At 38.9% G+C, this 22,609-nt stretch overlaps 1 protein-coding gene across 5 annotated transcripts in view; it reads left to right on the forward strand.

Annotated features, from left to right (window-relative positions):
• GPATCH8 (G-patch domain containing 8) overlaps positions 1-22,609 on the forward strand; it is an 83,153-nt gene that overhangs the window by 55,495 nt on the left and 5,049 nt on the right. For all 5 annotated transcript variants that reach the window (XM_047758946.1, XM_047758947.1, XM_047758950.1 and 2 more), the window contains 2 exons: positions 5,546-5,689; positions 19,564-19,694. In XM_047758946.1, the coding sequence (XP_047614902.1) occupies positions 5,546-5,689; positions 19,564-19,694 (275 nt within the window). The remainder of the gene's footprint in view (positions 1-5,545; positions 5,690-19,563; positions 19,695-22,609) is intronic.

Consider the following 22,609-nt stretch of genomic DNA (forward strand, 5'->3'; position numbering starts at 1 on the left):
TTTCCTCTTAGAACGGCTTTTGCTGCATCCCATAGGTTTTGGAGTGTGATAGTTATAGATTATAGATGGATGGGTGGATATAGGTTGGATTATATTTTTATTGTAATTACCTTTATAACTTAATGAAATACCCTTTGTTTATTTTTTTAGAGCGTATACATTATTTTCATACTGCAAGCAGTGAAAAGTTAACTTGTTTGCTTTTTTCTTCCTTTTATCTACCACCTGATATTAATGAACTTAATGACTTTGTAACATATGACTAAGTATGGTTGTATAAAACATTACTTGTTTTTCAGTTTTGAATATAGAGTTCTTTTTACTCCTGTCACGGATATGGTGATAGGCAGGCTCTAATTCCCATTTACTTATCTTTACTCCCCTCCCTATTTTATATTAGTTGGACCATGTCTGTCTTGTGGGGGTATGTAACGTGAATATTGTATTGTAACCTGACGCCCTACTAGGCCCGCTTCTTTTAACCTCAATTCCATGTGTATAAATATTTTCAAAGCAGCCTGATGGTCATTCTGCTGAGTTTTTCCTCATCATTTCTGCTGTTTATATCCTAGTAACTTCTTTAAAAGGGGCTGTACAGGAGTTCCTTGGTGGTATAGTGAGTTAAGAAACTGGCATTGTCACTGCTGTGGCTTGGGTCAATGCTGTGGCAAAGGTTCAGTCCCTGGCCTGGGAACTTCCGCATGCTGTGGGGTGTGGCCAAAACGAACAAAGCGAAAAACCCAAAATGGGCGGGGGGGGGGGTGTGTGTGCATGTACAAACAGTTCCTGAATTATTTTTATGGGTTGAAAGAAATATAAGAACTTACATTTTTAAATGCATTTTAATATATAATTACATATTTATATTTTATTATATAATTTATTTATATATTTAATCTCATGGTATATATATTTATTTATATGAGCCTATAAAAATAATTCAGGAGTTCCTGTCGTGGCGCAGTGGTTAACGAATCCAACTAGGAACCATGAGGTTGCAGGTTCGGTCCCTGCCCTTGCTCAGTGGGTTAACGATCCGGCATTGCCGTGAGCTGTGGTGTAAGTCACAGACACAGCTCGGATCCTGCGTTGCTATGGCTCTGGTGTAGGCCTGCAGCTACAGCTCCGATTGGACCCCTAGCCTGGGACCCTCCATATGCCTCGGGAGTGGCCCAAGAAATAGCAAAAAGACAAAAAAAAAAGTTAAAAAAAATAAATTCAGGCAATTACATATATAAACATATGTACCTTATAAGATCCTTGGTTAATTCTTCCCGTAGATATCTTACAGTATTTTACCACTGGCTTCTGGAATTGATTATAATACTGAAGAAATCAAAGGCTGGGCTGATTTCTCCCTTTGATTGTTTAGCCTGGCTTCTCTAAGAAGTCTTTTTTATCTTTAAGATTTAGTACCTTTTCTACAGTATTGATTATGACCACTGTTTTGGGACCATCTTCATTGGCAAACAATGTGCCCCTTCAATATTTAGATCAAGAAATGGGGGGGGGGTTGCTGTTTTTCTTTATTTGCCTGTATATTTGAAAGAATGTCTCCTCTTCTAATCCAGGTTCTTCCCTCTGCTCTTTCTAGATCTCAAAAGTTCTTTTTTTGGTCTTTTTAGGGCTGCACTCTCAGCACATGGAAGTTCCCAGGCTAGGAGTCAATTAGAGCTGCGGCTACCAGCCTATACCACAGCCACAGCAATGCTAGATCTGAGCCACGTCTACGACCTACACCATAGCTCACAGCAATGCCAGATCCCTGACCCACTGAGTGAGGCCAGGGATCGAACCTTCATTATCATGGATACTAGTCGAGTTTGTTACTGCTGAGCCACAATGGTAACTCCTAGATTTCAAAAGTTCTTGATGAGCACAAGACATGTAGATGTATCACTTCATATGAGCCCTTTATCATACTCGAAGTATGTTTTTCCTGTCCTTTTCTGAAATCTGCCACTGTTACCCTTTTTTCACTGCTTACTTGGCCTGGTATGGCTTCTGCATTTTTCCTCACATAGGTTCTGTGAGGAGCTTAACTTTTCTTATGCATCTTTTTCATTCTACAGATCATATCACCATTTTGCTTTTGTGTGATGTCCAAGAGGAAAAGAAAGTTGTTTTCCTGTTCTGCTGCATTCATACCAGAAATCCTAGTATTGTAGTTTTCAGTTAGTTGCTAATGTACAAAAATTGTTGGGTTTTTCAATGTACCCAGCAACTATGCATTGCTAGTATTGATCAGAGTTTATTACCTGAAGATTCTTTTGGATTTTCCTTTTTTTTTTTTGGCTGTACCCTTGGCATGTGGGAGTTCCCAGGCCAGGGATTAAACCTGAGCTGCAGCACGCCAGAACCTTATCCCACTGAGCCAGTAGGGAAAACCTGAATTTTCTACATATTACCTGCAAATGTCAGTATCAACCTTTCTAGTTCTTCCCCCTCCCTCCCTCCCATGTTTACTTTTTCTTCCTTGCTTCTTTCTTCTCCCTTCATTTCCTCCCACACACCTTTTTTTTTGTCTTTTTAGGGCCGCACCTGTGGCATATGAAAGTTCCCAGGCTATGGGTGAAGTTGGAGCTGAGGCTGCCAGCCTACTCCACAGCTATGGCAGCGCGGGATCTGAGCCCCATCTGCAACCTACACCACAGCTAGCTCACAGCAACACTTTAATTTCAAACACCCTCCCATTATACATGGCTGTGTCAGCTAGCATTTTGCTCTTACCTCTTTTCCATTCTGCAAAGTAGTTGTTGTTATTACCAATCTGTATTAATTTCATTGCTTCCCATTTACCATTTTAGACCTTTTATCTGACATCATTTTCCTTCTTCTCTAAAGTAGGTCCTTAGGAGTTCCCGTTGTGGCACAGCAGAGACAAGCCTGACTGTATCCATGGGATGCAGGTTCAATCCTGGCCCCATTCAGTGGATCAAGGATCCAGCATTGCCATGAGCTGTGGTATAGGTCAAAGACACAGGTGGATCTGGCATGGCTGTCTGTGTCTGTGGCATAGGCTGGCGGCTTACAGCTGGTTCCACCCCTAGCCTGGGAACCTCATATGCTGTGGGTGTGGCCCTAAAAAGGCAAAAAACTAACAAAAAAATACTGCTTTAGGAAGTTTTTGATGAATCTATTAATGTAAATTCTCTTTTTATCTGGAAATGCCTCTATTTCATCATTTCTGAAAAATATTTGGTGTGCAAGTGAAAATATTTTCTCCCAGCACACTGAAGAATGTCATCTTCTATCTTTGTTGTTATTTTGAATCTACTGTCAGTCTGATTGTGGGTGATCTTTATGTTTTTTTCTGGGTACTATTATGATTTCACTGTCTTTGGTCCCATAACATACAGTTTCACTGTCCAGGTGCTTATTTTTATTTAGCCTGTAAGTTGTGTGCCTTGTGCTCTCTGTATCTGTGGAGTCATATCTTTCATCACTTTGGAAAAATTCTCAGCCATTGTAAGAGTTGAGATATAATTAATGTACTATAAAACTCACTCTTTTAAAGCATATAGTTCAGTGGTTTTTATTTTATTTATTTATTTATTTTTGTCTTTTTGCCATTTCTTGGGCCGCTCCCACGGCATATGGAGGTTCCCAGGCTAGGGGTTGAATCGGAGCTGTAGCCACCGGCCTATGCCACAGCCACAGCAACGCAGGATCCGAGCCGCGTCTGCAACCTACACCACAGCTCACGGCAACACCAGATCGTTAACCCACTGAGCAAGGGCAGGGATCGAACCCGCAACCTCATGGTTCCTAGTCGGATTCGTTAACCACTCACTGCGCCACAATGGTTTTTAATATATTCCACAAGGTCATGCAACCGTCATTACAATCTAATTCCAGAACAGTTTCACCCCACAACGTCATTTTTGAGCTATATCTAGACTGTCTTTGAACCCATACCCTAAAAATTTATTTTTTAGTTAGGTTTTTTTCACTTGTAAAAATATCTTTTGGGGCATTCCCATTGTGGCTCAGTGGTAAGGAACCTGACTAGTATCCACGAGGGCAAGGGTTTGATCCCTGGCCTCACTCACTCAGTAGGTCAAGGATCTGGTGTTGCCATGAGCTGTGGTGTAGGTCGCAGATGTGGCTTGGATCCCATGTGACCGTGTTGTACGCCCATTGCTCCGGCTCCGATTTGACCCCTAGCCTGGGAACTTCCATATGTTGTGAGTGCGGCCCTAAAAAACAAACAAACAAAAAAAAACCCCAAAAAATCTCATTGGTTCTTTTTCCTGTCTGCCTAGTTTTTTGGTTTTATGGAGGTTTTTTTTAATAGTGTTTTATGTTCATTTTTATAATTTCATTTTCCTTTTAAATATTTTATAGTTACTTGATATTCTGTAACAGACCATTCCAGCATCTGAGTTCTTAGAGGTCTAAGTCTGTTGCTTATTTATTGTGACTCTTGCTTGTGATGGATTTATTTCCCTTTGTGTAATAATCTTTGATTGTGACACATAATCTGTTGATCCTAATCTAGGAAAAATTTTAGGACCAAAATTGAGGATGCTTTCTAGGAATATTTTTTATTCCCTCTGCCAGGACCCAGAGATAGACCCTGGGATCTCTCCAGCGCACTTCCAAGTTCGTTTCCTTATTAGTGAGGCTTCTCAGGTTTAGGTCCCCCCATCTTGTTCAAACCAAGCTCCGGTGTCACCCACATGTCCTAAGGAGAAGAGCCCTTGCCCATCACAGTTGATTTTAGTTCCAGATCATACTTGACTTTTTTGTTTTATTCTGTTTTTTCTTCTCTGATTGCCCCTCTAGGGGTTTTATTTTTCTGTGGTTCCTGCAATGCAGTGAAAATTGTGGGGGGGGGGGTTGTTTTGATTTTTTTTTTTGCTATTTCTTGGGCCGCTCCCACGGCATATGGAGGTTCCCAGGCTAGAGGTCGAATTGGAGGTGTAGCTGTCGGCCTACGCCAGAGCCACAGCAACGCAGGATCCGAGCCACATCTGCAACCTACACCACAGCTCACGGCAATGCCGGATCGTTAACCCACTGAGCAAGGACAGGGACCGAACCCGAAGCCTCATGGTTCCTAGTCGGATTCGTTAACCACTGCGCCACGACGGGAACTCCTTGTTTTGATTTTCGCTGCACCCACAGCATTTTGAAATTCCTAGACCAGGAATCAAAACCGAGCCACAGCTACATCCAGAGCAACCACAGCAGTGACGATGCCAGATTCTTAACCCACTGAGCCATGCGGGAACTCCAAAAACTGCATTTTATATATTGAGTTGGTTGAGGTTTTTTTAGCCAGGGATAGGAGTAGGGGATGCTGTAATATCTAGTCCACCACATTGCCAAAAGAGAAAGTAAAATTAAACTCTGAACGGCTGTTTATTTGAAGACAACTGTTCCCATAACTACACACCAGTTACCCTACCAAATTGCTGCTTGTGCTCTACCTGGCTCTGACTAGTACCACTCAATGTTCTGAAAAGCCCTTTTTCTTTCTTAAGGTAAGACTGCTTTTCTACCAGGTTCATTTTTTTATTTTATTTTGTGGTTCTTACAGGATTATGTTGACAAAGAGAAGGCAATTGCCAAAGCATTGGAAGACCTCAGAGCCAACTTTTACTGTGAACTCTGTGATAAGCAATATCAGAAACATCAGGAATTTGACAACCATATCAACTCCTATGATCATGCACACAAGCAGGTGAGGAATAATTAACTGCTAACAAAAAAAAGAGATACTTATTTGTTGTTACGACCATTGAATTTTGTGAGTGTACTCCAAAAAATCTTGTTGACTCTGGTTTCTTATATCTGTCTGTCTTTATCTGAGGTCATCTGACTGGCTTGGTTTTTTTTCAGTGACAGAAGCCTTGACATCCTTCCAAGATTTTATGTAGTGTGAAGAATTGTGAGCTTCATACGTCTTGCATAAAGTTTCTGGCTTTGAGTGGTTTCTAAATTTGTATTTAATGTGATAATTCAACTGAAGCTCACTGGGAACTTTGTTTCCCTCTTTCCCCCTTTCTAAACTTGGTAAACTTTGAATAATTATCTCAGACTGTGGTTGTTCCATCTTCTGTATCTGAGAGTTCATGCTTTATTGATTATTTCTTATCAGTAAGTCATTTTGTTATTTGGTATGCCTTGGAAAATAGATAAATCTTGAGAAGGGAAATAAAAGTAGATGCTATTTTAACTTGAACAAAAAACTGGGAGTTCCCGTTGTGGCACAGCAGAAATGAATCCGACTAGTGTTCATGAGGATATGGATTCAGTCCCTGGCCTTGCTCAGTGGATCAGGGATCCGGGGTTGCCGTGAGCTGTGGTGTAGGTCAAAGATACGGCTCGGATCCCTAGTGGCTGTGACTGTGGTATAGGCCAGCAGCTGAAGCTCTGATTTGACCCCTAGCCTGGGAACTTCCATATGCCCTGAAAAGCAAAAAAAGAGAAACAACAACAAAACCCTGATGCTGCATGTTGAAGAGCTTACTGAAAAATTATACCTTCTTCATGATCTTATTCTTCTTTCTTTAATTGATTTAGAAAAGAAACATGTTGTACCTAACCTGTTACTGGCATAAAGAAGGTGGCAATAATTCCCTTGGGGGATTTTAGAAGGAGAAAATGGATCTTTAAATCTATGGAACGCTTCTGGCTTATTAATGAATTTTGAGCCATTTGGTTTTAGATGACTTTAGGAAAACATGCTAAAAGTCTTTGGGGGTACAAATTGTTTTTGTTTTTGTTTTAATTTGTAGGATTTATGAGCGTTGCTGGAATGCTTTCGTAAGCTAGACCTGTTGAACCAGCCTTCTTTTTTTTTTTTTAATCTTTGCTTCATCTTCCAACCAACCGTAAGGTTTCAGTGCACATAAAAGGCAAGCTTTGACTAAGTTTTCTTTTACTAGCTCAGGAATAGTTTGTAAGCTGGTTGTGGTCTTAGACTTTTTGCAATAATCTCTTCCACATTTAACCACCCCTAACCAATTTAAGCTTCTTTCACTGATAGAGTTGTATTGAAGACAGCTTTTCCACTGTATACAGCTTTGGACATTGTTTTAATATATTGACAACTTCATTTGATTTGAGGAAGAGAAATCCAGAGAACATATATATGGACAAAGTATATTGTCATTTACCTTACTACTTCAAAGAATCGTTTGTCAAGAAAGACAAATTCAGGAGTTCCCATTGTCGCTCAGTGATAATGAACACAACTGGTATCCATGAGGACGTGAGTTCAATCCCTGGCCTTGTTCAGTGGGTTAAGGATCTGGCGTTGTCGTGGGCTGTGGTGTAGGTCCCAGACTTGGCTTGGATCTGGTGGTGGTGTGGCTGTGGCATAGACTGGCAGCTGCAGCTTCAATTTGACCCCTGGCCTAGGAACCTCCATATGCCTCAGGTGCAGCCCTAAAAAGCAAAAAAAAAGGAAAAGAAGTATTGCAAGTTCTCTTGTGGCACAGCAAGTTAAAAATCTGGCATTGTCACTGCAGCGGCTTGGTCAGTGCTGTGGCCCATGTTCAGTCCCTGGCCCAGGAACATCACATGCCACAGGCATGGGCAAAAACAAATTGTGTATGGTAAATTAAAGGACTCCTGTTGAAACCTTAGGTGCCCAAAGGACATTTAGAAAGGTTTCTTTTTTAGTTGATGAGAAGTCTGTTGACCTCCCTTTCTTTCAAGTTTTCTTTCTTTAAGAAAGAAACCAGGAATTCCTGTTGTGTCTCAGAGGGTTATGAACCTGACTGGTATCCATGATGATGCAGGTTCAACCCCTGACCTCGTTCATTGGGTTAAGGATCCAGCGTTGCTGCAGGCTGCAGCTCGGATCATGTGTTGCTGTGACTGTGGTATAGGCCAACAGCTGCAGCTCGGATTCGACCCCTAGCTCGGGATTCCATATGCTGCAGGTGCAGCCCTAAGAAGAAAAAGAAAAAAATAAATCAGACAAAGTGTGATTCAGGCTTGAATCATGTGTAGACTTGCTTTTTAAGGACAAAAGAATTCTGTCAAAGCAAAACAGTTTTACAAATTAAATCTGAGCCAAAAAAAAAAAAATTCACATTGGCAACATTAATGTGTTGGATGGTAATGTTTTAGTGATACTTGTCTCAACTTGGGAGTAGTAGAAATTCCTACAGCTCTAGTTCATTTGCTTTTGGTATTTATTCTCCTGTGTGCCTTGTGTTGACTCAGTTCTCTCACCGTTTTTCTCTATTCCAGTGGTTCTCCACTAGGGGAGATTTTATCCCTCAGGGGACACTTGGCAATCTCTGGAGGCATTTTTGATGATCACAACTAGGGAGATGGTGCTAATGGCATCTAGAGAGTAGAGACCAAGGGTGCTGCTGAACATCCTACAATTCACAGGAAAGCTCCTTGCAATACAGAATTATCTGGCCCGGAATATGTCAGTCAGTAGTGCTAAGGTTGAGAAACTCTATTCTCTTAGGACTTACTGAAAAACTTCCAAATATATGTGATATTGTGATATCATTTGACCTCTGGTACAAACAAATCACTGTCACTTTAAGTCCCGTATTATGTTGTAAACCTTTATAATGTTCTTATTTATTTATGATCCCAAATATTCACTTATTACTCTTTTTTTAGGTTATCATCAAAATGAAAATACAAAATTAAGGATTTCTTATATTGAACTATCTTATCCATTAATATAGAATATATCTGCAATTCCCTGGTCTGGGAAGAAATCTTTACCTGGTATGATTAATGAATGCTTGTAAGCTTATTTCTTCACCTTGATCAAAAGCCCATTTTAGGTATTAAAGAACAGCTGTAGGAGGAGTTTGTTATTTTGTTTGTTGGTGGAATGTTCTTTATTTGGTTAAAATGCAGGCTTTTTCATCTTTCTTTATGCCATTCTCAATGCAAGTGGTAGAATCTTGAAACAAAATGCTATAAGTTAAAAAAAAGCACAGTACTAAATTTTTTATAGTTCTACTTTCTCCTGCCCTTAGAATTTCTAAGGAGCCTTTAATTGACCTTGCAACAACACAGATAAATAACCCCTAAAAGAAGGAGGTAGGTCCTGTTTTTTCATTCCTCTTTGATGGCCATGAACTTACCGTACAAATGGACCTACCACTTTCCAAATTCATGCTCTAAAATCATAAAGACACCCTGTCTTGTCTTCCAGGAAGGCACACAGGATTATTATGAATCTGAGATAATAGGTAAGTACATTCTATGCTATATTAGTAATCCCTAGTTTACATCTTCCATCAAATTTTCACTATTAAAATTTTCCAGGGAAATAATCTGTTAGTGGTAAAGTAATATTGGAACCTGCCCTTATTAAGCACAAATAATCTCTCAGAAAGGAGCTATGTGGGTCACCCTCATTTGTGGTGATTTTTAACCCCCCCCCCCACTTTAGTGTTTCGTACCTCTCACTATTCACTAGTTTTTCTCAAGTTTTCCAAGATATTTTGTGAAAAGAGTCATTAATACACAAATATTAAGAGCAAGCTTGATTTTCAAAGATGAAAAACTTGATTAGATATTTTGGGTCTTTTTTAGCAGATTAACCCTCTTTAAAAGTGATAATTTCATACATTTTGAGATCTCCAAGGGTAGGCCTTCCATTCTTCAAGAGATAACCCAAACTATGATTCATTTTTATGTAAGTTCTCATGTGCCCAAGTGCTCAATAAACATTAGTATTCATCTTCTACCTTTGTTAGCTTAGTTATAAGTTGAAGTTTACTTTGAAACTAAACATTTTTCCATCTCTACCTTCTTGCCTCTTTAATTATTTTACATATCTTTTTTTTTTTTAAAACATATCTGCTAATGGATATGGCAGTGGAAACCATTTCTTTAGCTTTTCAGGGTTTAAATTTCAAAGAATATTTTCTTTTCCAGAAGGAAATTTGTAGTAGCACAATAATAGTGTCTTATTTTAACAGTTTTGGTTTTGTTTTTTGCTTTCTTAATGCCTTGTTATCTACATAGTATTCTTCCAGTTTTACTCTTTCATTTGTGCCGCTGAGGTGCCCTCCTCACCAGGCTCTAGTACATAAACTAGAATCACAAATTGTCCCGCAGACGTACAGTTGACCCTTCAACAACATGGAGGTTAAGGGTGTTGCCACTCCATGCAGTCGAAAACCTATGTGTAATTTACAGTTGGCCCTCCATATCTGAGTTTCCTCCCAATCTGTGGTTCTATATCCATGGATTTAACCAACCCTGGATTGTATGGTACTGTGGTATTTACTATTGAAAAAAAAAAATCCACGCTATCAGTGAATATGCACAGTTCATACCCATGTTACTCAAGGGTCAGCTGAATTTTGTCTTCCCTTTGTGATGTTAGTTTTTTCTCCTTTAATTTCAGTTCTCAATTTTTTAAATATAATTCGGGCTTGAATTATCTTGAAAAATTGAAATATCTAAGAATATTGGGTCTGCGTTCACCATATCATTTGGCTAAAGCTGAATAGTTGCCTTCCCTTTAGAAAGGCACATGCTCATTTTCCAATTAGTTACGGTTTCCACTTCATCTTTTTTCTCACATTAACTTGTGTGACTCATTACATTACCTGCCAAACTCCTCCAAACATTTGAGTTTGTGACCGAGGTCTCTACCTTTCCCTCCTCTCCCCACAGGTTCCCACAGATTCTGGTTGACAGTAGGGAAGTAGCATAGTGAAAAGCTACCTTCTTATTCCTCCTTACTGTTGGGCACAGCTTCCTTGCAATTTCAAAACCATCTGTGGTAGTCTGATCCGGTTACTCTAAAGCAACTTTGAAATTCCTTCAACTTGTAGAAAGAATCGACATCTCCATCAGAGGAAAGAATGCTTTCAGCATGCTTCTTCTTTCTGCTAAAATACCTTCAGTACGAAAACTCCTGTACTTTTGGATGTTTTTTTTAAAAAAAGACTGAAGTCTCAATTAATAACAAGTCTGTTTCTGCTGTAAAAGTAGTGATTTCCTGAGCTTTGTAAGTGACTAAACGAAAACAAATTAAGCCCGTAGCAGCCATTAGTGACTTCTCTATTTTGAATTGTGCAGAATAGAATCTATCACTACATGATTTGGTTAACTTTGTCTAAAGTGTTGCTTTCTGACAGCATTGCTTAGTCTTAGTTGACTAGTTTAGTACTAGTGTATTACCAAGAAACAGAAATGTTCAGAGTTTTCCTCATTACTCAAAAATGAAATAGGTTCTGAACTGAAGTATTTTCTGAGAAATTCTTTGGTGATGAAAGGAGTGATCATTTTTGGTCTTCACATGGACCTCATTTATGAAGTTTGGAGTAATTTCCATTTGAAGTTTTACTATTTATTGGTCAGAATTTTGCCTCTAAGGATTTTTTTTGCATTTGATCTTCTCCATGCTTGGCACATATGGCATCAGGACAGTAAGCAGATCAAAATCAGTTGAACCTGGAGTTCATATTGTGGCTCAGTGGTAGCGGACCCGACTAGTATCCATGAGGATGAAGGTTCAATCCCTGGCCTCAGTGGGTTAAGGATCCGGCGTTGCTGTGGCTGTGGTACAGGCTGGCAGCCACAGCTCTGATTCATCCCCTAGCTTGGGAACTTCCATTTGCCGCAGGTATGGCCCTAAAAAGAAAAAAACAAAAAAACAGTTGAACCTCTGGCAAGCCACTGCACATTTGAGGAAATGCAGCTTGATTCCTTTTTCAATGCTATTTCAAAGGGGCTGGGTAAGGGGGAATGGAACATAGAAGTTTAAAAAAAAAAAAAAGAATTAAAACGTCAAGAATAATGAGAAAAGCTAATTCTAAGGCTAAAATTAAAAAAAAAAAAAACCCTTCTAGGAAATGAAACCATTAAGATCAAATTCCACTGAGGATATCCCATCAGTGCTGTATATTTAGGGTATTTTAGAATGTTTATCCTTAGAAAACCATAAATTGGTTGTTTAAAAGTTGTAAAATAGGTTAGGAAAATCATAAAGTATTTGTGAATCCCAAAGCTTCATAAATGTTGACTTAAATAGCACATTTCGCTTCTGAAGAGACTGTGCTTTGAGAACCAAAGCAAGCGTGAAGAGGAATGTATCTCAGAACTTAGGGATATTGGGAGTTCCTGTCGTGGCTCAGTGGAAATAAATCTGACTAATATCCATGAGGACCCAGGTTTGATCCCTGGCCTTGCTCAGTGGATTAAGGATATGGCATTGCCTTGAGCTGTGGTGTAGGTCGCAGACAAGCGGCTTGGATCTGGCGTTGCTGTGGCGGTGGACTTAAAAAAAAAAAACTTAGGCATATTGTAGTTTTATCTTAGTAACCTGTAGCAGAGGTGAAAATTTAGATTCAGTGCTGTTTTGTACCATTTCGTATGCCATTTTCTTTGGGACTGTTTTGCCTAGTAAAAGAATTGACATCATTTGGCCAGTCTTCCAAAAATTGAACATATTTTAAGCCTTTTCACCTGTTAAAGTTCCTACCACCTCTGCTTTTGTTGAGAGTAGACCCCTTCTTACACCCCACTGTCACAAGTAGTTAACCTTGGAAAACTCCACATCTGTTTAGGGAAGCTGCTTGCCTCTGTGAGCAGGAGTAACCCTGAACAGACTCTTTGGAAGCTAAGGTTGTGGGTAAACCCCTTGCTCTTTTACTCTGTTTTTCTAATTCTGTTCCTCATCTTAGCACACAACCTCAAAATGAATAAAATTGATTCTACCTTATTTATGTTCTATGGTTTTCAACCTGTGTTCTGTCTCTGTACACATATACTCATCACAGTGATGCACGGTTGGAGATTCTGGGATGAGGCTGCAGGTTCTATTATAGTCTGAAAAGTTAAAGCAACCTAAGGAGTAAGTTTGTAAGCAACAATATTGAAAAGAGAGCTCTGAATTAAGATGCTGCTGTTCTATTTGCTTTGGGTCTAAGCAGCTCTTATGAATTATGCTCCTTCAGATTTTATATATAGGGTAGATCTTTGCCTCCAGATATGATCTAGAGGATTATGTAGATATAGTTAAAACTCGTTATGCACAATGGTATGCCATTTCACACCTGCTCAGATGGCTAAAATTAAAAAGACACAATAAGTGTTGGAGAAGATACAGAGAAATTGGAACTCTCCTACACTGCTAATAGGGCTGTAAAATGGTACGGCTCCTCTGGAAAACAGTTTGACAGTTCCTCAAGATGTTAAATATAGAGCTAGCATGTGACCAGTATATACTCAGAAATGAAAATACGTTCACCCAAAAACTTGTACACAATTGTTCATAGCAGCATTATTCATAATTCATTATTCTTAAGAGCCAAAAAATGGAAACAACCACAATATCCATCAACTGATGGAAAAATAAAACACGGTACAGGAGTTCCCATTGTGGCACAGTGGAAGCAAATCCAACTAGGAACCATGAAGTTTCAGGTTCCATCCCTGCCCTCGCTCAGTGGTTTAAGGATCTGGCGTTGTTGTGAGCTATGGTGTAGGTCACAGACGAGGCTCAGATCCTGTGTTGGTGTGGCTGTCACATAGGCTGGCAGCTTATAGCTCTGATTGGACCCCTAGCCTGGGAACCTCCATATACTGCGGGGTGTGGCCCTAAAAAGCAAGATAAATAAATAAATAAAATCGTTGAGATTCTCCCTTAAAGTTAAGAAGTAAAATGAAACTTGGTATATCCTTGCAATGGAATGTTATTCAACGATAAAACGGAATGACTTACTGATAAATACAACATGCAAGAATCTTGAAAATATCATGCTGAGTGGAAGAATCCAGTCACAAAAGACCTCATGTTGTATGATTTTATTTATATGAAAAGTCCGGAATTAAAAAATCTATAGAGAACATAGTTTTAAGTTTCCAGGGACTGGGTAGAAAGAAGCAATGAGGAGTGAATGCTAATGGGTATGAATTTTCCTTTGTGGGTGATGGAAATATTTTAAAATTAGGTAATGCTGATAATTGTGCAACTCTGGGAATATGCTAAACCCACTAAATTTTACACTTTAAGTGGGTAAATTTTATGTTTTATGAATTATGTATCAATAAAATGATTTTTTAAAACTTCATTATCCAATTTAAATTTTGGTAGTGGTGATGATGACTTCGTGTGTGTGTGTGTGAAAGAGAGAGAAAGACCTTAAAGCAGGTATACACCTGATGTTATTAAAGAACATACCATATTTTTAAGGACTTGTGCTGAATTTCTGAACATAAAGCAGATATTACACAGTGATTTTATGACGTTAATTTGATATTTGCCAAATGGTATTAATAGTCATTGTGTGTCAGAACAATTGGGTACAAATGGTAAGTATGGTCATAAACGACTAATTAATACTATTGTTACCTAGCCAAAGGAATGTGTACTTCTCTTTTTCCCTCTGATTTTTTCAATATCTGTAATCAGCATTAGTATTTAATTTTCTGTTATCAGACATTTGTTTTTTGCTTTTACTGAGTAAAATTTACTTTTATCACTTACCGATAATGCATGTGTTAAAAAAAGAATTTATACGTAAATCCAGTGACTTGGATTTCCTTAACTGTTCAGCTATAACCTTTTTTCCTCGGAGTAGTTTCCTATGAAGGCTTTCTGTGTCCTCTACTGGCCTTTTCCCTCCCTCACCACGTGGTGATGTCCTGGATAGTCTCATCCAGAGGCATCAAACACTGAGACTTGAATCGGGTAACCGGTACGACTACTCCAGTTTGGGAAGGGAGAAGAGTTCCTCATTAATGTGATGTCATTGGAGAGAGGCAAGAAACAGTGGGGAAAAGAGGCCGTGGATTTGGGGTATGCAGGATTGTTGACATGATGAAAGGGGGTGGTTGAGGTTCAAAAAATGGATTATGTTTTGGCAGAAAAACAGATTGAATTGTAAACATGCAGCACTTCTTTTTTCTTTTTTTTGTCTTTTTGTCTTTTCTAGGGCCGCACCCACAGCATGTGGAAGTTCCCAGGTTAGGGGTCAAATCGGAGCTGCAGCCACTAGCCTACACCACAGCCACAGCAACGCGAGATCCGAGCCGAGTCTGCGACATACACCATAGTTTACTGCAACGCCGGATCCTTCACTGAGCAAGGCGAGGGATTGAACCCGAAACCTCATGATTCCTAGTCGGATTCGTTTCTGCTGTACCACAACAGGAACTCCCATTTCTTTCTTTCTTTCTTTTTTTTTTTTGTCCTTTTTGGCCACCCCACAGCATATGGAGCTCCTGGGCCAGGGATCATATCTGAACTGCAATTGCTCGGATCTGAGCCACAGTTGCAAACTACGCCACGGCTGTGGCCATGTGCCAGGAGGGATTGAACCTGGGTCCTGGTCCTGCAGAGACACCCCTGATCCCATTGTACCACAGCAGAAACTCCCATCTACCACTTCTTACTGTTTTCCATCTCTGTGCATAACCAATAAATAATACATAAAAGTATGTGTTCCCTCTCCCAACAACTCATTTTAAAACTGAAACCGGTTTGATCAATGTTTATTGAGCATCTCTTTTGTGCCATAGAAAATGGTGTATACATTGTGGAGTTAGTTATAAAGGAAGACTAAGAATAGTCTCTGTCCTGGGAGAGTGGAGTTGCTATCTGGTGAAAGAAAGCACAGATGATCTCTGACCCTGAAGAGACAGAATCAGGTTTCTCTTTAGAATTGAGTAATTATTAGAACATAAAATTTTTAGGGGCAGTAGGAAATACTCTTTGCCTGTTTTCTGATGTCTGAAATTCCCTTCATGGAAACAATGGTTTTATTCTTTCAATTGCAATAGTAGATTTAAAATACTTGAGAAATACAGTAGATTTATTCCTAGATAGAGTATACTCATCAAATATAAACTTATAGCATCAAATTTTGTTGTGATTCAAGAGAGAAGCAAAGTATCAAAAGAACCAAAAAAGAAAATTATTAGACTTAGATCCTTATTGTCTTTTGTTGATAGGGAAAACTGTACGGAAATATCCACCTCATTCATTCCCAGCTCAGAGTGCCACTCCTTGCTATGGTTACTCCACATTATTGATAATGTGGGCAAATTTACTTACCCCTATTAAAAATCCTGTAAAATTGCCAGGTTCTTGTTTCCTTGGCTTAATTTGTTCAGAGGTCTATAGTGGAGCAGTGCTGTTCAGTTAGTTGTAAAATCTAGAATGTCATTTGTATTTGAAGTGGTCTTTAGCTCAAAGAGTCATAGTTTCGTGGATGAGTATTTCAAGTGTTGGGTTATTCGTTAAGTTCTTCCCTCTACTGGTCTTTTTGGGGAAATTTAATGGAAACCCTGGCTATCATGTGATTGAAAATTGGTAAGAAATTATGTACTCTGCCACAAATGTATACTTTTTTGAAACATGCTGTTGGTTTTTCAGGAAAACAGGATCTTCAAACCCTTTCATTATGAATGGAATGTGGTCTCCTTTCCCTTGAATCAAATATTTTCCAGTTAAAAATGTGATATGTGGCTTAAATTTTCACTAACAAGCATTAATATTTCAATAAATAAGCAAATCTGTTAGCAGCTCTTCAGAAAGCATACCTTATAATTTTCAGAGATAAGAACGTAGCAGTTTTGGAGCCAGCTTAAATTAATCATTTAGGATCCATTAATCACTAGATCTGTTCTGATTAGACTGTGTGCCAGTTTAGAATCTAAGTTAAATTTGGATGTATAGTATGGAATTTGCCCAGCCTCTGAAAAATCTATGCTTTCTGGTCTCCTTACCTGAACTCTGTCTCTTCTCTGATGGGCGGGTATGTTGTCCCCTCTATTCTTGCCATGAAAAAGCTATCTAAAGTTAAGTTTCTCTTTAGAATTTAAGTGGAAAGTAAAAGTACAAGTCAGATTTTCATATGGCTATTTGTTGGCAAAAGAGCCAAGCTTGGTAGCCTTTTGGAATAAATAGGCAACTTTGGAAAATCTGACTCTGAATTAGGGCCTTGTACCTTTCTAAAAATTACTTTTTAGATTGGAAGTTGAAAAGTTTCTGGTCATTATGTTTCTTGCCATTGGCCCAGTTCCATTCAGAAATAAGGGACCTAAATTTTTAGGCTTTTTGATTCTCTATAAAGAATGAAATTTCCTTACTATATGAGAGTAATAGGTTAGAATTCTGGGGTTCCCAGTTCTGTTTCTGAGACCCCAGACTTGACTATAAACTTTATAAAGGTGATATAAGAGTGTTTGCTACACTTGTATAACACCAGGATTTAAACTTATTTATTCATTCCATTTCCTCCCTATGTCTAGGTATATTGTGGTAGGAATTTGAGTAGAGTGTCTTAAGGATGATGTGGATATAGTTCTAACCCTTCAACTTCAAAATTGTACCAGGTGACTGCTGAATGATTGATTGGAAGTCATTGACTTAGCCTGGAGACTAAAATGCTCATTCTTTTAGGCAGTGTCCTATAGTTACAAATAACTCCTAAGAGTTTCAGAGGGATAGGAATGACTGGGCATGGGAGATTTTCTGGGCTAATGAGATGGCTACAGATAAAAACAACAGAAATGAGGAAAACATATTCTATTTAAATCTTGGCTGGAGAGCGTGTTAAGTGTTTAGGGCAGGGAGAAACTAGGTTTGTGGCCCAAAATAATTATAAAACAGTCCTGATATGTACTTTTTCTCTGCCCCATTCCCCTCAGAAGGAAGAATTAGAATTCATATTTATTTAAAATAGTTTGTCCTCTATCTTGAAGTGGTTTTTATAAAAATCTTAATTCTGGGCAGCCAGCCTCAGTAAAAACAGTTTTGCCAGCTGTTGTTTACTTGAACGTTCCCAAAATAAAGGTAAATGAAAAGACCAGGAGTTCCCGTTGTGACTCAGTAGGTTAGGACCCCGACATAGTGTCTATGAGGATTGTGGGTTTGATCCCTGGCCTTGCTCAGTGGGTTAAGGATCCAGCATTGCTGCAAGCTGCAGCATGGGTTGCAGATGCAACTCAAATCTGGTTTTGCCATGGCTGTGGCATAGGCCTGCAGCTGGAGCTCTGATTCGACCCTTAGCTGGGGAACTTCCATATGCCGCAGATGCGGCTGTAAAAAGAGGGAAAAAGAATGAAAATAAGACTAACAGCTTTTCAATAGCAGTTTCCAAAAGTTCTGTAACCATTTTTCCTGAAGGAGAGGAGATAGTTCCATTTATCTAGAAGGGATTATTGCTATGTCACTCTGTGTGTATGTACACATATGTGTGTTGTACAGATGCTTTCCTTCCCCCCAATCCCTTTAGAGGTGATGGCTTTGTCCCTGATTGTTCGGTATAATAGTTTGCAGATTCACTAAGAGAGCTTGTGTAGTAATGCTTGCTTTATTTTTTTCTCTTCCACTCTTGTTTTATTTTTTACTTTTTTTTCTTTGTGATGTGACATTTTCAGCTGATGTATTGAAAGCAAATCCTTCTAATTTGGAAGCCCAGATCACAAGAGTGAGTTTTTCTACTAGTGTCTATAGCTGTATATCTTTTTTTGTGTGTGTCTTTCCACTCTTTCCCCCTCCCAATTCAAAAATATTCAAAACACATTTCATAAATATTAGATAAGAAAATTCCTCTGTCTGTTGAACATCATGCCTTTCCACAAAGCAATGTCCACTTTATATTGGGTCGAATTCCTTTTCCCAATGCTGTTATAAAAGCATAGGCTGATATATGTATTTTGTTTTGGCTTGTTTGCTTTTTATATTATCTAATATGTTGAAGATAATTTTAGTTCTGTCTTCATTGCAGATAGATATGTCTGGACTCTTGTCACTAATGTGTCATAACACTGTTAATTTTTGGTTGTTGTTGTTTTGGTTTGGTTTCGTTTTAAGGAAAATTATATACTAGCATTTTGAGAATAAAAGACCCATTCTCTTATCAGGATTTTAAGTAATAAAGTCTTTGACTTATCTCTGTTCTCCCATCTCATTCCCTGGATGTTCCTTGAAGGAATGAAAAGCCACACATATTACTCTTAATTTCAGCAGACTGACCAGATGAAAGTGATCAGACTGGTGAGCTCTGAACATGCAGGCATTGGAAGACTGTTTGATTAGTTAACAGGAAAACTATTCATGCTGAAAAGAATAGCACCTTTCTGTGGTGAAATAAAAATATGCTTTCTGTTAGTTCTGATTCACATAACCTCCCCATGTAAGCTGTACATTGCTTTTTAAGATCTTACACCTGGGTAATTTTCTGTACTAGCTTAACCCCTTTCTGTTCTCTTTGGCTTGTGTTATTAAAATTTAACTCATGTTCTATTTGTCTAGTTTTACATCCTGGAAGAGCAGGTGATTAAAAAGTCCCTTTTCTTTCCTCCTTGTGTTCTAAAATTTGCTTATTGCTTCTGAAATTATTTAATTTTGCCCAATAAAGCATATGGTATGCTGTCCTAATTAGGAATGCAGATACTCCAAATGTTTTACCCAGAGTAATCAGCTGTTGGTTTCATTTACCTAGACTTTTGTTTTCAATTACCGTAAGAGTATAACAGTATATTCTACACTCACGCTATAACCATTGATTAAGGGGGAATATTCTGAAGGCCTTGCTTTCAGGATCCCCAAGTTATTCTAAATCACCCACCTTCTTTTCCTTTCTTTTGTTACTCCAGAGATTGAAAGATCTCAAGCAAAGAGAGTTCGCTCGAAATGTCTCTTCAAGATCTCGCAAGGATGAGAAGAAACAGGAGAAAGCCTTACGGCGGCTCCATGAGTTGGCAGAGCAAAGAAAACAAGCTGAATGGTAAGAATATTTTCTCTCTGAGGGTTCTACAAATAATTATAATTCTTAAGATTTAAGATTATAGCTTTAAGTTTATTGTTTGAGATTTAAGAATTAATAATCCTTTTTTAAAAAATTGGAGTTCCTGCTGTGGCACAGTGGGTTAAGACCCGGTGTTGTCTCTGTGGTATCTTGGGTTGCTGCTGAGGTGGGGGTTTGATCCCCAGCAAAACTTGAGATAAAATTAACATATAATCCTTAAGTTTTTGTGGGGTTTTTGTTTGTTTTTGGTTTTGTTTTGTCTTTTTAGGGCCACATGGAGGTTCCCGGACTAGGGGTTGAATCAGAGCTACAGCTGCCACAGCCACAGCAACACAGGATCCGAGCCACGTCTGTGACCTACACCACAGCTCACGGCAACACCAGATGCTTAACCCACTGAGTGAGGCCAGGGATCGAACCTGCATCCTCATGGATAATAGTCGGATTCATTTCTGCTGTGCCACAGCAGGAGCTCCAGATTCCTGCCTTCTTGATTGTTGTTATTAATGTTTCTTTGTGGTTCTTGATAATAAATTCAGGGCTGATATTTAGCCGTAGGTGGGATTTACCCCACCTAGGGCTGAATTTCCAAGCACATAGACTTTGGGGACCCGGTCTTTGAGTGTCTGAGAGCTCATGAGGTATGTGCCTCAATCCAAAGTACTTAGGTCCCTGTGTTTGTCTTTAATGGCTGGCCGGGAACAAAGGAGGAGCTTGTTAGAGATGGGAAGAGAAACTATATTTGTGGCTTTTAAAAGTTTACAGCCAAATTGAGGCCAGAGTTTCCAAGTTCCTGAACTTTCTAGGTTTTTGTCTCTAGATCCTTTTTTTACTTACCGTGTTTTAGAGGAAGAAGGAAGGAAGAAAACACATAGTATAAGTTTTGAAACAGAATTAACCTATGAGCTATAATATTGTGTTAAACTGCCTATAAAGTACTTCCGATTCCTTCTTTGGCAGTTCATTTTTAAAAATTTGTTTTAAGTTTTATTGAAGTATGTATGGTTGATTTACAAGGTTGTGATAATTTCTGCTGTATAACACAGTGATTCAGTCATACGTATTACACATATCCATTCTCTTTCAGATTATTTTCCCAAATAGATTGTCACAGAATATTGAGTTGAGTTCTCCGTGCTATACAGCAGGTCCATGTTGGCCAGTCATTCTATATACCTCACTGTGAATATGCCAATCCCAAACCCCTTTGGCATTTCTTTATGTAGTAAACACATAGCCTCTTGGACTTGTTGCAAGGGTTCCTCCTTTAAAAGTATATACCAGCCCACTTTCTAGTTCAGGACATATTTTAATACATGTTTTTCTCCAGTGGTGGCTTCTAGTTCTCAGTCTTAGAAATCAATCGTTAAGAGATGACCAAGTTGTCTCTTGGGAGAATAAAAGAAGATTTTGACCCATCATCGGATATTTCATTTCTTAGGGAGTAATACATGACTCCATAGTATTATTGAAGTAGCATGGCAAAGATTAAGCACAAGATCAAAATTAATTCCCTTTTATTCAACTTGAGAGTTTCTTTGCTATGAGGTAGGTTTTTGTAACACAGCGAGAGTATCTCTTGCTACCCAAATCTGTTGGCTTCCATATTCCAATAAGAGGAGTTCAGATAGTAAAGGGGATATCTGAATATATTTGGTCCCTGAGTTTAGAACACTTAGTAGCTAGGGTTCAGATTAAAAAGGACTTCATCCAAATAATTGGCTGGAGAGATAATCTGTATAGTCCACACACTAAAAATTTCAGACATGACAAGAATTTATCTCTCTCTGTCTCTCTTTTGGTGTGCATATGTCTTTTTAATGATAGGAGTTTAAAACACTGGCTTTGAGGCTCCTCAGTGTTCCCGTTTTCAAAGCTGAGAAAGTACTTGGTAGAATTATGATCATTGTGTGGAATGCCCAGAAAGTATCACAGAACCAAAGTAAATGTTTGAGTGTGGTGCCAGGAGAGTTGCAGAGACTCTTAGTTTCTATAACAGACGTACTAACCACAGACCATCATAAAGAAGTATAGTGGAGGTTTCTGACTAAGCTCAACTCAAGGAATATGCATATTTTAAAAATTGAAATTTGAAAGCACCAAGGAAAAGTTGTTTTGTTTTTTGTTTTTTAGCTGAATGAAATACAGTTGATCCTTGAAGAACATGGAGTATAGGGGTGCCAGTGCCCCAACCCCCCTGCACATTCACACATACACAGAGTCAAAAATCTGTCTATGACTTTATAGTCATCCTTCTGTATCTGCGATTCCACATTCACAGATTCAACCAACTGCAGATTGTGTAATATGTATTGAAAAAAAAATCTGCATATAAGTAGGCCCGTGAAGTTCAGATTTGCACACCTGTATGGTTCAAGGGTGAGTTTGCAGCCTTGTGAATAGATGTTCAACCATATGTTTGATAACACACTGATGGTTAGGATGATACAATAAGAAATGAGAATAGATACAAGACGGGTGGACTGTACCAGATGGTAATGACAGTGTGTTTGAATTGTGAGGTAAATCTCATTTTTATATTTCAGATAGCTTAGGAAGAAACAGCAGTAACTGGCTTTCTCTGGGAATGTAGCTTGGTAGATTAACAGTATGAGACTTGCCCAAACCTCACTTCCTAGCACAGGTCTGGGAATGACCACCACTCAGACCTGCCTGTGGTGAATGGTGAAACATAAGAGATAAGTGTTTGATAAGAAGTATGATGGAGTTGCCGTCATGGTGCAATGGAAACGAATCCGACTAGGAACCGTGAGGTTGCAGGTTTGATCCCTGGCCTTGCTCAGTGGGTTAAGGATCCGGCGTTGCCGTGAGCTGTGGGGTAGGTCGCAGACACGGCTCGGATCTGATGTTGCTGTGGCTCTGGCGTAGGCCGG

Source organism: Phacochoerus africanus, chromosome 14 (assembly GCF_016906955.1).
Source record: "Phacochoerus africanus isolate WHEZ1 chromosome 14, ROS_Pafr_v1, whole genome shotgun sequence".
Lineage (NCBI taxonomy): Eukaryota > Metazoa > Chordata > Mammalia > Artiodactyla > Suidae > Phacochoerus > Phacochoerus africanus.